The sequence below is a fragment of the Pantherophis guttatus genome, chromosome 11 (genome assembly GCF_059756535.1).
Source record: "Pantherophis guttatus breed Tessera chromosome 11, ASM5975653v1, whole genome shotgun sequence".
Classification (NCBI taxonomy): domain Eukaryota; kingdom Metazoa; phylum Chordata; class Lepidosauria; order Squamata; family Colubridae; genus Pantherophis; species Pantherophis guttatus.
This window is the reverse complement of record NC_142073.1, coordinates 24,316,050-24,332,136: the sequence shown is the minus strand read 5'-3', so window position 1 is coordinate 24,332,136 and position 16,087 is coordinate 24,316,050. Positions and strand designations below refer to the sequence as shown.

The 16,087-nt window shown below is 45.7% G+C and overlaps 1 protein-coding gene across 1 annotated transcript; it reads left to right on the top strand.

Annotated features, from left to right (window-relative positions):
• Positions 1-13,173: 13,173 nt before the first annotated feature.
• On the top strand, positions 13,174-15,738 carry CEBPA (CCAAT enhancer binding protein alpha). The gene has a single exon (XM_034425552.3). It carries the CDS (start codon positions 13,581-13,583, stop codon positions 14,544-14,546), a length of 966 nt encoding a protein of 321 aa, XP_034281443.2. The 5' UTR covers positions 13,174-13,580; the 3' UTR covers positions 14,547-15,738.
• Positions 15,739-16,087: the final 349 nt, after the last annotated feature.

Sequence of the window (16,087 nt, the reverse complement as noted above, 5' to 3'; positions counted from 1 at the left end):
ACAAGGACCAGGCTAGATGGACATCCGGGGACAAATGGGCAATAGGACTCAGAACTATTGGCTGAGCAATCAGGGCCAGCAACTACAGGACTCACTGAAAGAAAATGTGTTTAAGATGAACTGCATGGTTTTTGCTTGGAACATCTGCCTAGTCTGCACCCACTCATTGCCAAGCAGTTTAAGAACACACTGCAAGGAAGTGAAACTGAAGATTGGTTAATATTTGGCAAAACCTACCTGATCATGAAAGATCCAACAAAAGGGCAGCACTAGGCAACTACCAGTCAATTATCTGCTTATTAGCAACTTTCAAATTGCTAACTGGTACTGCAGTTGACGGAGTCCAACAGCATCTAATTGAAAACAATCTCTTTCCACTTGACAGAAATGACTGTCCAAACAGCAAAAGAAGAAAAGATCAGTCTCTAACAGAAGACAAATTTTGGAAAAACGGCAGAAGAAGAGAAACCAACTTGAATGTAGCTTGGATTGATTACAAGGAGGCATTTAATTCCTGCCATATGATTGGATAATCAAACATATAGAAATAATGTGAGTCAGTAAAAGCATCAGAAGCTTTGTGCAAAAAATTTTTCCACAATCGGAGACAAGGTTGCTAGTCAATGGTAATAGACTGGGAGAGGTTAATATCGAGAGGAATCTTTCAAGGAGACTCACTATTGCCACTATGCTCAAACATCAAGAATATCTGCCATTTGCTTTACATGAGCAATCTGAATCTTTTTGGAGAAACACCATTTGAAATAGAATCACTGCTCAAATACTGCCCATATTCAGCAAGCTTTTGTAATGGACTTTGGACTGGACAAATATGCCACCCCCAAAATCAGTAGGGGAAAATAGTGAAAACTAAAGGAATCAAGCTGACCTATGGAAATGACCTCAAGAATGAAGACACTCACTTCAAATATTGGCAAAGCTGACAACATCAAATCAAGAAGGTTAGTAGAATACATCAGAAGTGAAGATGTTAAGAAGTGAAGATCTTAAAGTCCAAATTCAGTGGTAGAAATATCATCACTAGAATAGTGAACTGGACTCAAAACGAACTAAAAGCCTTGGATAGGAAGACCAGAAAAATAATGAGAACAAATCATGCCCTTCAGCCACACAGCAATGTTGACAGACTCTACCTACCAAGGAAGACAAGTGAGGAGTCAACGTTGCAAGTACACCAGACAGTTGAAGAAGAAAAGGGGACATTGGAAGAATACTGAAGGACAGTGAATAAGATGGATTGAATACTAGGAAGGCTTACTGAATACTGGAGAGACCAAACTAGCCTATAAGAAAGTCCAAAGGAAGAATAGAAGAGACATAGTAAGGTTAGTATGTTAGAAAAAAATAGCAGGCAAAGCAGATAACAAGAACAGGCAATGGCTAAGAGCAGAAAAATTGAAGAGAGAGATAGAGAGACTAATTATGACTTCACAAGACCAAGCCTTAAGAACAAATGCACACAAAGCCAGATTTGAGAAGACTGCAACAGATAGCAAATGACATCTCTGCAAAGAAGTTGAAGAAACAGTGGACTACTTAGTTAGCTGCTGCAAGAAGAATGCACAAACTTAGCACAAATAACACTATGACAAAGAAGTAACAACAATGCATTGGATTATTTGCAGGAATTATCATTTGCCTGCAAGCAGAAACTAGTGGGACCACAAAATAGATAAAAGAATAGGAAATGAAGAAGCTCAGGGATTTTACAATTGAAACAGGCAAGCACCTGCCACGTAACACTCCAGATAGGGCAGGGAGACAATTGTTAGTAAGAAAAACAAAAACAAAAAAGTCTGGGCAGCAGAATAGAAGTAAAAAAACTGGAGAAAATCACAAAACGCAAAGATCTGCAAAAAGAAGTAGAATGATTGTGGCAAAAGAAAGCAAAAATAGTACCAATAGTGATGTGTGGTTGGGTACAATCCTAAAATATCTGGAGCACCATTTGAACATTATCAGCATTGACAAGTTCACCATCAAGCAATGAAAAGGCAGTTTTACCTGGAACAGTTTACATCCTGCGATAATATCTGTAATACCATCAAAAATCCACATCTGCCTTTCCCATGTCGTTGGAAAGGACTATATGCAGACAAAAATGCCAAATCCAGTCTGAGCATCTGGCTGACTGTGTGACAAATCTTAGTAGCAAATAGAACAACTGTGCCCAAAGAAAGTAAAGGTAGTATTAGAAGTAGTAGGTGTCATGGTGCAATCCCAAAACAACTGGAGCACCACTTGAACACCATCGGCATTGATAAATTCACCATCAGTCAATTGCAAAAAGCAGCTTTATTCAGAACAGCTTGCATGCTGAGACAATACTTCTATCTTGTACATGTTTGACTAATAAATAAATTAAATAAATAATTAAATACCATCAAACATTAAGCTCTGTCTATCTCAGGTCCTTGGGAAGGACTCGATGGATGGATAAAACTGTCAAATCCAATCTGAAGAGCTGGCTGACTGTGACAAGCCATAATAGCTTATTATATTTATATAGTACTGAACTCTTAGCAACTCTGGGCTGACTTATGTAGAATCTTACATTTCCTGCCACTTTAACAGTGCTTTATTGAATAGGGCCCAATGTTCAAATCTACCAAGATATTTTTTTTATTTATTTTATTTATTAAATGCAAAAACATTTATATAGCCACCCATCTTAAAAACAACCCATAAAACAATATAAACCAATATAAAACTAACAGCAATAAAACTAAAAATAGAAAAATCTTGAATTGCCTGAGTGGACCAAGACATGGAGTGACAATCTCATTTTAGCCTACTGTAATATCTTATCTGAACTCAGCCCAATTGTCCAGAAAGTAAATCCCAAAGAAACCATTACCATCTCCCCAACATCTCCAATTTAGTTTTCACTTTGGAAGGAAGGCAGGTGGGCAGCCACATTTCAGAGATTAGCAACTTTCAGACTCCCCTTTCCTCTTCTTAACAAGAAGGCCAAAGGGTAGGGAGGCCCTTGAGCCATTGAAGACATCCATGTCCTGTTGAAGAACACCACGGGGAAGGGGATGTCATGGCAAAGCAAACTATGCCCAGAGATCCACAATTATGATCATGATTTTTCTAAAATACCAAATCTGTATCTGTGTGAAATGGTTTTCTTATTCTGTTGCATGTAGGCCTCTTGGACTTTGAAAGGTTAGGAACATGCTGGACAATGATTTGAAGCTTTGTACATTCCTGCAATTTTGCACCAGATATTGCATCTGACCATCATTATGCCTCCAATCTCCACCCTTTAACCCTGCATAGCACCATCTTGGCAGGTTTTCCCGCTACTTGCATTTTTTTCCCCAGTTCTGGGCCTCAAAAGTTGAAAAACACAGGCTACCTCTACACTATAGCCTGTGGCTGGAAGACAATTATAGCCTGCTGTACCTTAGACTGACCATAACAATTAACTTTTAAGAATATTTAACAGAATGTTTAATCTCACAGGAATCTAGCTGTATCCACTTCAGAATCCCTACATCTCAGCCAGAAACTGAGCAACAATTACTGTGTGGATAGGCAGCTGTGAGGAAGAGAAAGGAAGGGACCAAGTGCCAGACTATGTGTGTTTCTCATCCTTGTTCATGTTACTGTAAGTGTAGCAGCCAATCAATCCAACCTCCCCTAAAATGCCCTAAAAGCTATGTAAAACTAGCAAGTGCCATCACATGCAAAAGCTCTCTTCCTGAAATTTGGCTGGCTTTATGTGTATATGATTATGTGCAAAACTTGTACTTGAAGCCAATTTCTCACTCTAGCAATCCAGGATTTCTCCATGAAAGAATCTTGTCATGCATCCAGAAGTCGATGTGAGACATTCAATAAGGGTAGTAACTCTGTTGGGTAAGGTAGATGTAGAGAGTTGGGGAGATGATCTTGACAGAAATATGCAAGAATGATTACATAAGCAAGAGGGCTGAAACATTCCTCTGGGTAGCAAAATAAAATTTGGAGGATGAGGAGGCAAACAGATTGGTGAGAGTCTGTTGTTATAGCCAATCTCAATCAAAAATTAGAGTTGATTTTCCGGTCTGGTCTATCAGTGAGGTTGACAGAAGATGAGTGGGAAAGAAAACGAATTGGCAAGTTGGCAAAGGAGCGAGAAAAGTCTGAATTATCTCCCAGTATTTATTCAAACTATATGCCAAATATGTATTAAGGAAAACTGAAGCAGTAGACATTGGTAACCTGTGCTGTGCTGATGACACTATCCTGATAGCCAAAAATACAAAGGTCTGCAAATGCTAATAATAAAAGGAGCACAGTGAAAAAAATGCTACTAAAATTAACTATAGAGACAATAACGGGAAGAACAACAGCCTTAGCAATGAAGATATCAAAATGGGGGATAGCTTCTGCCTTTGAGAATCAATCTTCAACTGTAAAGGAACAAGCAGTCAAGAAATACACCATGCATTCTGTAAAGCAGCCAAGAAAGCCTTGGAAAAATATTCAAATGCTGTGACATGTGCATACCAGTGGTGAAATTCAGCCAGTTCAATCCAGCTCAGGCGAACCGGTAGTGCCAGCAGCAGGAAGCTCCGCCCACCTGCCTAGACGTCCGCACGTCCCGTTTTTGACCCTCTGCGCATGCATGGAGGGGACACGCGTGCTCACATTTGCAAACCGGTAGCGAAGGTAAGTGGATTTCACCCCTGGTACATACCTACAACAATCAGAATCAGGCACATGATGCATCTTCCCTGTGACACTCTTTGAAAGCAATTGTTGGACTTTATTATTATTTTATTATTATTATTTATTGAATTTGCATACCACCCTACTCCCGAAGGACTCAGGGCGGTGAACAGCCAAAAGATAAAATACATATAATACAAATGTTAAAAAACCATTAAAATACAATTAAAATAATTTGTCCCAGAAAACAAAATTTAAAACACCCCAAATTTATAAGACAAATTTAAAATTTAAAAAATTTAAAAACAGTTTAAAAAAGAGGTTAGGCCAGGCCAGCCTGCTGGAATAGGAATGTTATGAGGGAACAGGGGAAAGCGCGCAGATCCGGGATCCTCTGTATCTCTGGGGGGAGCTCGTTCCAGATGGCAGGTGACCCCACAGAGAAGGCTCTCCCCCTGGGGGCCGCCAGTCGACACTGTTTGACCGATGGCACCCTAAGAAGCCCCTCTCTATGGGAGCGTATTGGTCAGTGAGAGGCTACTGGTGGCAGAAGACGGTCTTGTAAATATCCCGGTCCTAGGCCATGGAGCACTCTAAAGGTGGTAACCAAAACCTTGAAGCGCACCTGGAAGACCACCGGGAGGCAGTGCAGCTCACGCAGGAGGGGGGGTCACATGGGAGCGCCACATCACTCCCATAACCACCCGCGCAGCTGCATTCTGGACCAGCTGGAGCCTCCAGGTGCTCCTCAAGGGGAGCCCCATGTAGAGAGCATTGCAGTAGTCCAGGCAGAAAGTGATGAGGGCATGAGTGACCGTATTTAAAGAGTCCCAATCCAGAAAGGGATGCAACTGGCGAATCAGGCAAACCTGATAAAATGCCCTTATGAAGCAGAATAAGAAGATTGCTGATGTTTGTGAACTCGGAGAAGACTCCTGAGAATATTGTGAACAACCAAAAACCCAAAACACCACAAATATGTCATCAAAGAAATCAATCTAGAATTCATTCGAGGCATGGATGACCTCAAACCACATCTTAAGGCACAAATGATCACGCTCAAAGTATCCTGATTTAGACATATTATGTTAAGACTCCACTGTCATGCAGAAAATCTACATTCATTCATTCATTCATTCATTCATTCAAAGTTGACTCAGCCTTCCATCCTTCTAAGGTCGGTAAACTGAGGACCCAGACGGTTAGGGGCAATATGCTGACTCTGTAAACTGCTTAGAGAGGGCTGTAAAGCACTACGAAGTGGTATGTAAGTCTAAATGCTGTTGCTATTGCTATTTATAAAATATATTGGCCACCCATCTTATCATCAAGATAACTCTGGGCAGTTTACAATCCTAAAAAATAGATTGGATTGGATTGGATTAGGATTAGATTCATAAATAAATTAATACCTGCAAACACTATGATCCAGCTACAGATATGTATGGAAGGGGCGGGGGGGTGGCGGGTCTATTGCTAATCGATCAACCTCCTCCACAGTGATGTTCCCCCATTGGGGCCCGAATTGAAGTCCACATGTCTTCAAGTTGCCACAATTGGAGAGCCCTGTCCAAGGACATATCCCACTTCTGACCAAACCTGTGGCTATCGTAGGAAGTGCTTCCTAGTAGGACCACTGTTGCAATCATCTGCACCCACTACCCCACAGCTCTTCATCATTTGAATGATGTAGCACCCTCATTAAACCTGTAGCCTCCGCCTGAGGTCCAGGGTGCAACCTCAGAGCCATACGTGTATCCATTTTTTTTTTAGTACTTTTTCAATTTCTTCTGCCACCAGCTTCTAATCTGACAAAGGGCTCTGAAAAGCTTAACAGCCGGTTTTATGACATTTGCTTGGCCACCATAAAGATACTGGTTCAGTTGTGACTTTGGACCTACATAGTTATCTATACATCCCAGCACAGAGCACAGAACGAAATCATGCTGAATAGTGTTATCAGTGGACATCCCAAAGGAACGGTAAGAAGAGCAGTCGGTGCTTCTGATAACTGCTCTCACGGCTGATCTTTGAAAACAGTCCAAGTGCCAGGGTTGAAATTCTGCAGGTAGGTTTAACCTTTCAACCATACAAAGCAGCTTATTTTCATAATGGGGCCACACCTTCATGCTTTTATCATTCCAAACTTTTCCATTTTTAAAAAAGAAAACTGCACAAGCATAGGAATAGGCAGCATTTCATAGTCAGCGGAAAATATGCAAGTTTAAGAGCTTAAGAGGAAGCCTTAAGCCTCCTGATAAATTTGATCTAATAGGTTTGTCTACCACCACTATAACCTCCTCCCTTAGGATGCTCCATTCCTCCCCGATTTGCATGGGGCACGTAGTTGCAACCTCCTGTCACTCTGATTCTCTAAGAACAACTGAAGTCCAAATGCCACCTTTGACAACGAAGATATTGAACTGCTGGAGAGCTTCACCCTTTTAGGATCAACCATCAACAATAATGGAACAAGCAGTCAAGAAATATATTACAAACCAACACTTGATACAGCAGCCATGAAGGAAGGCCTTGGAAAATAGTATTCAGATGCAAATGAAACAAACAAAATGTTAAAAGGTTATGATATTTATGTAGTTACTTACCAAGCACATCTCAATTATATCAAACTAACCAAAATATCTTTACAATCCCCAAGGCATGTCACAACTTTTGGGCACCCTGAATGTTTGGAAATTGAAAGTTGAAAAATTTGACCCTCCCCCCCCAAAAAAAGCAGAATTCTCATTCAAAGAGCAAATGATCAGGCTCAAATTATTGTAATTTAGATACATTATGCAAAGACCAAGCTCTATGAGGAATGAATGAAAAATAATGCCCCCATCTCCATAACCTTAATTTAAATAGGGGTATTTTGATAAAGGAAACAAAAATATTTGAAATATCGGTTACCTGTATTTCCTTCTCCATGTAATGGCATCATTTTCTACTCTGTTCTGCCAATGATGGACAAGCTTCTTAAAGCCATCACAAAATAATACTGAATTTTATCTCAACCAAACCCTGATAGTCCTTTCTACCTCTTCATCTGAATTAGCAGGTAGGCATGAAGGTGTTCCTTCAGTGCTGGGAAATGATGGAAGTGCATAGTGCTAAATTGGATCCCAGCTGGGGTAAAATGCTTTGAGCCAACATCACATCCCTCTTGGGGTGGGGGGGAGGGCTGAGGTGTGCAGGCTAGCATTGTCAAGTTGCAGCACATTTCCTTCTTGTGTCTCCGAACGCTGCTTAATCAAATTGTTTCAAAATTTTGAATGTTAACCACGTAGTGGTCTGGGCTGATAGCAATGCCAGGTTGAAGGAGAGCCCTAAGAATAATGCCACCTACATCCCCCCCCCCCAAACTTTAACCATGGGTTTTCCTGCCAGTGCTCGGATTTTGACATGTTTTTGTAGTGAAACTGTGATCAACACTACATTTCTGAGATGACTCAGCCCATATTTTATCAGTTGTCACGATGCTAGAAAATCCCCACCTGCAGAGTCAAAATGTGAGAAATCTGTATCAACACAGAAGTTTTCATTTCTGCTGTCAATAGGCAAGAAACCCATCTTGCAGAAACCTGGTATCAATAACGTGACCCAAATACTCCGGTGCAGTCCCAAAATTGGCAGAAATTTCCCCTTGAGTGATCTGCCAATTGTCCTTAATCAGTTCATTGATCTTTCTTGTGTAAAACTCAGCTGTTGTTAAAGATTGTCCAGTGTGTTCTTGATCGCACATTTCAGCTCTTCCTGATTCATCGCCACCTTTCTATTTTCCAGCAAACACAGTACAGGTAGCCCTGAACTTACAACAGTTTGTTTAGTGGCGACAAAGTTATGACAACACTGGAAGAAGCGACTTATGACCGTTTTTCACAGTTATGACCTTTCCAGTATCCCCATGATCATGTCATCAAAATTTGGATGCTTGGCAACTGACTCACATTTGTGACGGTTGCAGTGTCCCAGGGCCACGTGATCAGCTTTCCCCACTTTCTGACAAGCAAAGTCAACGGGGAAGCCAGATTCACTTAACAACCGGATTAGTAATTTATCAACTGCAGTAATTCATTTAACAACTGTGGCAAGAAAGGTCCTAAAATGGGGCAAAATTCACTTAACAACAAAAATTTTGGGCTGAATTGTGGCCGTAAATCGAGGACTACCTATACTAATACCAACACAGCCATCACCCTAATCAATCAATCAATCAGAATAGAGTTGGAAGGGACCTTGGAGGTCTTCTAGTCCAACCCCTTGCTCAAGCAGGATAACCTATACTATTTCAGATAAATAACTGTCCAGTCACTTCTTAAAAACCTCCAGTAATGGAGTGCCCATGATTTCTGAAGGCAAAGCTGTTTTACTGGCTGATTGTCCTCACTGTTAGGAAGTTTCTCTTTCATTCCAGGTTGCTTCTCTCCTTGATTAGTTTCCACCCATTGTTTCTTCTCTTGCCTTCTGGAGCTTTGGAAAATAAGTTGACCCCCTCTCAAATACTGGATTTCTGTATGATAGCAGTGTTCCAGTATTTGATAATCTGCATTTGCTTTGTTTTTTTGTGAGGCTCACGAATGAGGATATGAAAGGAGCCCCGAACTGGGCGCCCCCTGGGCAACAATCATGTCACTAGTTAGGAAAGGATTAACCAGTGACATCATTGTTACCCGGGAATGGGGGCTCCTTTCATGTCCTCATTCATGAGCCCACTGAGGTGGTACCTATTTATCTATTTGTGTGTGCACACTTTCAAACTGCTAGGTTGGCATGAGCTGGACAAATGATGGGAGCACACCCCATCACACAATAGCACCTGGGTCCTGAATCACTTAGGAGGCGATTGAGGTATCTCAATCACTTCCTAAGGATTTCTCTTCACCCTTTCTAGGTTCTCAGCATCTTTTTTTGAATCCTGGTGACTAGAACTGTATGCAGTACTCCAAGCGTGGCTTTATTAGTGTGGTATAAAACTGTAGCTTCCCATGATCTTAATGCAGTCCTGGGATGCACTGGCTTTTTTGGCAGCTGCAACACACTGCTGGCTCATATTTAAGTGATGGTCTTACTAGGACACCCAGATCTCTTGCGTAGTTGCTATAGTTGAGCCAGGCACCACCTGTTCTCTACCTGGGGTTTTTGTTTTTCCTGTCAAAGTGCAAGGCCTTACTTTTCTCACCCTTGATCTTGTCGTCTCCATAAATTCTTGGTTCCATTTCCATCCCTAACTTCTTTCACACAAATGAGAAGCTATGAGCTGAAAAATTGTCAATCCCATTACTTGTATTGATCTGATCATGTTACTGGATGATCTACCACAGTTCCTCCAAAAGGTTTGGAAGCACTAAGTCACAACCCCAAAAATTAGCATTGTGAAGAAAATTATCATGGCATCATTATGAAGAAAAATGTCCATCTATGGGTCACCAAGAGTCAACACCAACTTGATGACACATAATCAACAAGATGTGGCGATAAGTATGTCCAACTTGCCAAGGTGAAGTCCCAACTACTCTTCAGAGCTAGAATGGATGGGACAGATTGGAAGCTGGAAATGCTGGTGGGGGAAAAAACTGCCTTAGACTTAGACTCATAGGGATGGACGAGACCTTGGAGATCTTCTAGTCCAACTTTCTGATTAAGGCAGGAGACCTTATATCATCATGGATAAATGGATGTCCAATCTTTTCTTGAAAACTTCCAGTAATGGAGCACCCACAATTCCAAGCGAAAAGTTATTCCATTGATTAATTGTTCTCAGGAAATTCCTCATTTCCAAATTGGATCTCTCGCTCTGAAGAGCTTTGACCCATTGCTTCTTGTCCTGCCTTTAGGTGCTCTGGAGAATAGGTTGACCTCCTCTTCTCTGTGACAGCCCTCAAGTATTGGAAAACTGCTATTATGTCACCTCAGTCTTTCTCTTCAATAGGCTAGACATAACCACTTTCCTTGACTGGTCATCATTTAATTTATCCTCCAGTCTCTAATAATTTTTGTTGCTCTTCTCTGCATTCTTACTGGGGTCTCAACCAGGGGTGAAATCCAGCAGGTTCTGACAGGTTCTGGAGAACTGGTAGCGGAAATTTTGAGTAGTTAGGAGAACCAGCAAGTACCACCTCTGGCTGGCCCCAGAGTGGGGTGGGAATGGAGATTTTGCAATATCCTTCTCCCAGGAGTGGGGAGGGAATGGGGATTTTGCAGTATCCTTCCCCTGGAATGGGGTGGGAATGGAGATTTTGCAGTATCCTTCCCCTGCCACGCCCAGCAAGCTACGCCCACAGAACCGGTAATAAAAAAATTTGAATTTCACCACAGGTCTCAACATCTTTGTTTCTATCGTGGTGACCAGAACTGTGTGCAATATTCCAAGTGTAGGCTCACCAGTGCAGTATGGAGGGGTACTATCACTTCTCACGGTTTTGAAGTCTCCTATGATTGCCTGAAATTCAGTCTGGAAGTTAGAAATTAGAATGAAAGAGCTGGAAGGGGCCTTGGAGGTCTTCTAGTCCAGCCCCCTGCTCAAGCAGGAGAACCTCTACTATTTCAGATACATGACTGTCCAGTCTCTTCTTAAAAACCTCCAGTGATGGAGCACCCACAATTTCTGAAGGCAAAGCTGTTCCACTGGTTAATTGTCCTCACTGTTAGGAAGTTTGTCCTTAAGTCCAGGTTGCTTCTCTCCTTGATTAGTTTCCATCCAGATAAGTTTCTTATCTTGCCTTCTGGTGCTTTGGAAAATAATTTGACCCCCCCCTCTTCTTTATGGCAGCCCCTCAAGTACTGGAATCCTGCTATCATGTCACCCCTAATTCTTCTTTTTTTTAGACCAGCCAAACTGAAATCCTGCAGCCATTCTTCATACATTTTAGTCTCTAGGCCTGTGATCCTCTTAGTTGCTCTTCTCAATGCATGTGACAAGGTCCAGACCACAAATGTTCAGCAATCAAAAATGTCCACCTCAACTTTTTTCGCTTTATTATTAGACTTTCCATCCCAGCTGCCGATGGCCTGAGTGCCTCCAAAGTTTATATTTGCTCTTAGATGAGAGTTTTCTCATCAGCTGACAGAGGGCACTCTTTCTGTTTCCAAAAAACACTTGGGGTGCAAAATGCCACACAGGAGCGGCACTGGCTCTTTGAGTTCCCAACTTGCCATTCTAATGGGAGGGGAGGGCGAAGCCACCAAAAGATAGGCAGAAAACGCTCTGGACAATTGAGTCCAAAATTTGGCTGGTCCAATATCCCACAACCTACAGGTGGCCAGAGAAAATTGAGTTGGGCTGTGTATCTCCTTGAAGAAAATGTGACTGAATCCCATGTGGTCTATTTCTGAGAAAAACCTTCATAGGATTGGACTCACCCTAAGTTAAAGTTGGAAATTATCATCTGGGAATTACATAAAGGTGAATATATTGCATTTGGGGTTTATATATTTATGAAACAAATGCATATACCCAGTGGTGGGATTCAGCCAGTTCGCACCACTTCGGGAGAACCGGTTGTTAACCTTCTGAGCAGTTTGGTGAACTGGCTGTTGGAAGAAATCATTGGGGCAGAGAACCGGTTGTTAAATTATTTGACTCCCACCACTGCATATACCCAATCACCTGTTAATCTTTGTGTCATTTTTAACTATATACTTTACTTTACTGATGGTGATGTTGGCCATGAAGATACTGGTAGGTAGTCCTTGACTTACAACAGTTTGTTCAGTGACCGTTCGAACTCACCTCATTGAAAAAAAGTGGCTTATGACCATTTTTCACGCTTATGACCACTGCAGCATCCTCATGGTTACGTGATTAAAATTCAGACACTTGGCAACTGTCTCATATTTATGACAGTCGCAGTATCGGGGGGGGGGGTTCACATCATCCCCTTTTGTGACCTTCTGACAAGCAAAGTCAATGGGGAAGCCAGATTCACTTAACAACCAAGTTACTAACTTATCAACTGCAGTGATTCACTTAATAGCTGTGGCAAGAAAGGTCGTAAAACGGGGCAAATCTCTCTTCACCACCATCTCACTTAGCAACGGAAATTTCGGGCTCCCTTGGGGTCGTAACCCGAGGACTACCTGCAGTTTGCAGGGGAGAATATTTTAAAGGCTGCCTCTTAAGGCGCCTCCCTCGGGCTCTGCTAAAAGGTACCTTGGACTCCCGGGAGCCCTTTGCCCAGCTCCTTATCTCTGCTCCCAGGTGTGTAAGCCTTTTGGGCAGCCCTAATCTGCCAGGTCATGCAGAAGGGGAAAAGGTGCTTTTGGCTGAGCTCCAACTTGGAGAGTCTCTCCTACTAACTAGGCGCTCGGAAGCGAACTTCGTGCCAATACACACCCCCGCCCCACCCCCACCCCCACCCCCACCCCCACCCCGCTATTGGCAGGAAAAGCACTGGGGGGGAGGGGAGGGGGGGCTGGGAAGGGAGCCGCATGGTGGGGATGGGCCGGCCGGGGGTCGGGAGGGGAAGCTTCAGCGACGCCCGCCGGAGAAGAGACCGCGAGGGCCGGTCGGGGCATCCCGTGCGGAAGAGCGGGCCGGGGGGCTCCGTAGGGGCGATCGGCGCTCAGCGGGTCCCAGCCGAGGGGGCGAGGAGACCCCCGGCTTGCACGCGGGAGCGAGGGCGGCGTTAGGCGCCGCTGCCAACCGGGCAGGGAGGGCCGGTCCAGGCAGCCGGCCCGGAGGCGGCGCCGGAGGTGGGACGGGGAGGAACCGTCGGGGCCGGGCAGGAGGCGGAGGCGGACGCTAGGGGGCGCCCATCGGCCGGCAGGTATAAATAGCCGGCCCGGGACGCCTCGGCCAGCCCAGAGCCCGACCGCCCGCCCCGACCTCGAGCGCCGCCGTTGCCGTTGCCCCCGCCGGCCTCCGACCATGCGCCGCGGTCCGCTCTAGCTACTCGATGGAGCCGGGCAACTTCTACGAGGCGGACGCGCGCCCTCCGATGCCCAGCGCCTTCCACTCGCACCCGCAGCCGCACCGCCCGCCGGTCTCCGCCGCCGCCGCCGCGCACCTGCCCTCGGCCGCGCTCGGCTTCGCCCCGCCGGCGGCCCCCTTCGGCTACCTGGCGGCGTCGGAGCTGCCGGAGATCTGCGAGCACGAGAACTCCATCGACCTGAGCGCCTACATCGACCCGGGCGCCTTCAACGACGAGTTCCTGGCCGACCTCTTCCAGCACAGCAAGCAGCAGGAGCGCGCCGCCAAGGCCGGCCTGGAGTGCGGCGGGGCCGGCATGCCGGGCGCCGGGTTCCCGCCGGGCGGGGCCGCGCTCTACTGCTACGCCGACAAGCTGGAGGGCAGCGCCTACGAGCGGCTGGGCCAGGGGGGGCCGCCGCCGCCGCTGCCCGGCCTGCGCCCGCTGCTCATCAAGCAGGAGCCGCACGAGGAGGAGGAGGAGGAGGAGGCGGCCGCGCTGGCCGCGCTCTACCCGCCGCCGCCCGCCGGCCCGCCCTGCAGCCACCTCCAGTACCAGGCGGCGCACTGCGCCCAGACCACGGTGCACCTGCAGCCCGGCGGGCAGCCCACCCCGCCGCCCACGCCCGCGCCCAGCCCGCACGGCCCGCCGCCGCCCCACCGCCTCCACGCCCACGCCGCCCCGCCGCCCGCCAAGTCCAAGAAGGCGCTGGACAAGGGCAGCAGCGAGTACCGGGTGCGGCGGGAGCGCAACAACATCGCGGTGCGCAAGAGCCGCGACAAAGCCAAGCAGCGCAACGCCGAGACGCAGCAGAAGGTGCTGGAGCTGAGCAACGACAACGAGCGGCTCCGCAAGCGCGTCGAGCAGCTCAGCCGCGAGCTGGACACCCTCCGCGGCATCTTCCGCCAGCTGCCCGAGAGCTCGCTGGTCAAGGCCATGGGCGGCTGCTCCTGAGCGGCCGGGACAGGCGCCTCGGTCGCGGGCCCCCCGCCGGCTTGCCTTGCCGACCTCGGGCAGCCGCGGACAGGAAGTCGGGGCCGTGGGGAGCGCGGACCTTGAGCCCTGGCCAGGAGCAAAAAGCGGGCGCCGGGCGGCCCGGATTGGACCCTCCGCTTCTCCGCTCGGGGTTTTGGCCCGCCCGCCCCGTACTGTGAAAGCCGTCTCTCGTAGTTGTCGTCGTCGTCGTCGTTATTATTATTATTTTTATTTTATTGCTCAGAGCCTTGCCATCTCAGCAGCCGGGACTAACGCTGTGCACAGAACTCTCTTTAGCCATAGGGAAAAACTTTGCCAAACTTTGTCTCTTGTTGTACGGGCGGTGACTTTGGAGCCCTGGCTTGGAACCGGTGCAGAACTTTTCACCGAGCTTCACCTGGGTAGGATGGGCCCTCCAGGGGTTTCAGGCACACACACACACACACTGGTCATTTTGGGGAGAATGCTGAGCTCCTTTTTCACGGCCACTGCTTTGGACTCCACCTCCCAGTCAGCACTTTCAAGCATCCGATGGACATCTTCACCTAAGTGCCAATTTTAATTGTACCGAGGTGTCAACGTTACCTCCATCTTCCTAAGAATTAATACCCGGGAATTCTCTCTTTGTAAGGTGTATTTTGGGGGATTAAACAAAGATGCAAGACTGTTTTAGAAATTCCAGTTTAAAATCCCTAAATAAAATGCAAATATTCTGTCATAAACCTTTATTTTCCTGTCTGTTGTTTGCAGCTTCCCCTGGGAGCCTAAAGTTTTACTGGAATTTTATGTGCAATCCAAAATGCCTTTGGTTGCAGTCTAAACCTGAAGTAAGCCCCGTGGTGTTGAATGGGACTTAGCTGCTTGGTAAAGTCGGTTTATATTACTCAGGGTATTTAAACTTATCCTTACTTGTCTTGGATAAAGTTTTATGTGCATTTGTGACTGGCTGCTGAGAAGGGGGGTTTTATAGGATAGCTGGTTTGCTGAAAATGCCTTGTCCTGCACTTTTTTTGGGGGGGAGGGGGAAGGTATTCCAGGTGTGGATCTCTTCCTCCATGGCCTGGGATTGGCCTGGGATTCATAGGTGTCCCATTGTTAACTGTTTCAGAAGGTGCCAGTCTGGCACTCCCAACAGAGGATAGATGGATAAATAAACTTTTGCTAAATTTTACTGTTCAAAAGTCAGTTTTTTGTAGGCTTCTGTAATTTATTTTAAAATTATGTTAACTGCTCTTCACTTCTTCTGCAGTTGTGTTCTCTGTTTTCTCATCCAAGCATGGATGTTTAAAGTTCATAAGCGTAAGTTAGCTTTATGCCTTGGATGCTGACTTAGGAGGACATAGACCAACCAATGCATGTGTGAATAAGTACCTTGGGGTTGTAAGGGTCTGTGTGGAAGAGAGAACAGCGGAATTGCTGCTTAGGACCCAATTCTGATTTGATAAGCATTTTAATTTGCTTCTAATGAAGTCAACAAATTGTTCTGCTTGAGGCAGAAAAAAAAAAGAGGGGAAAAGACC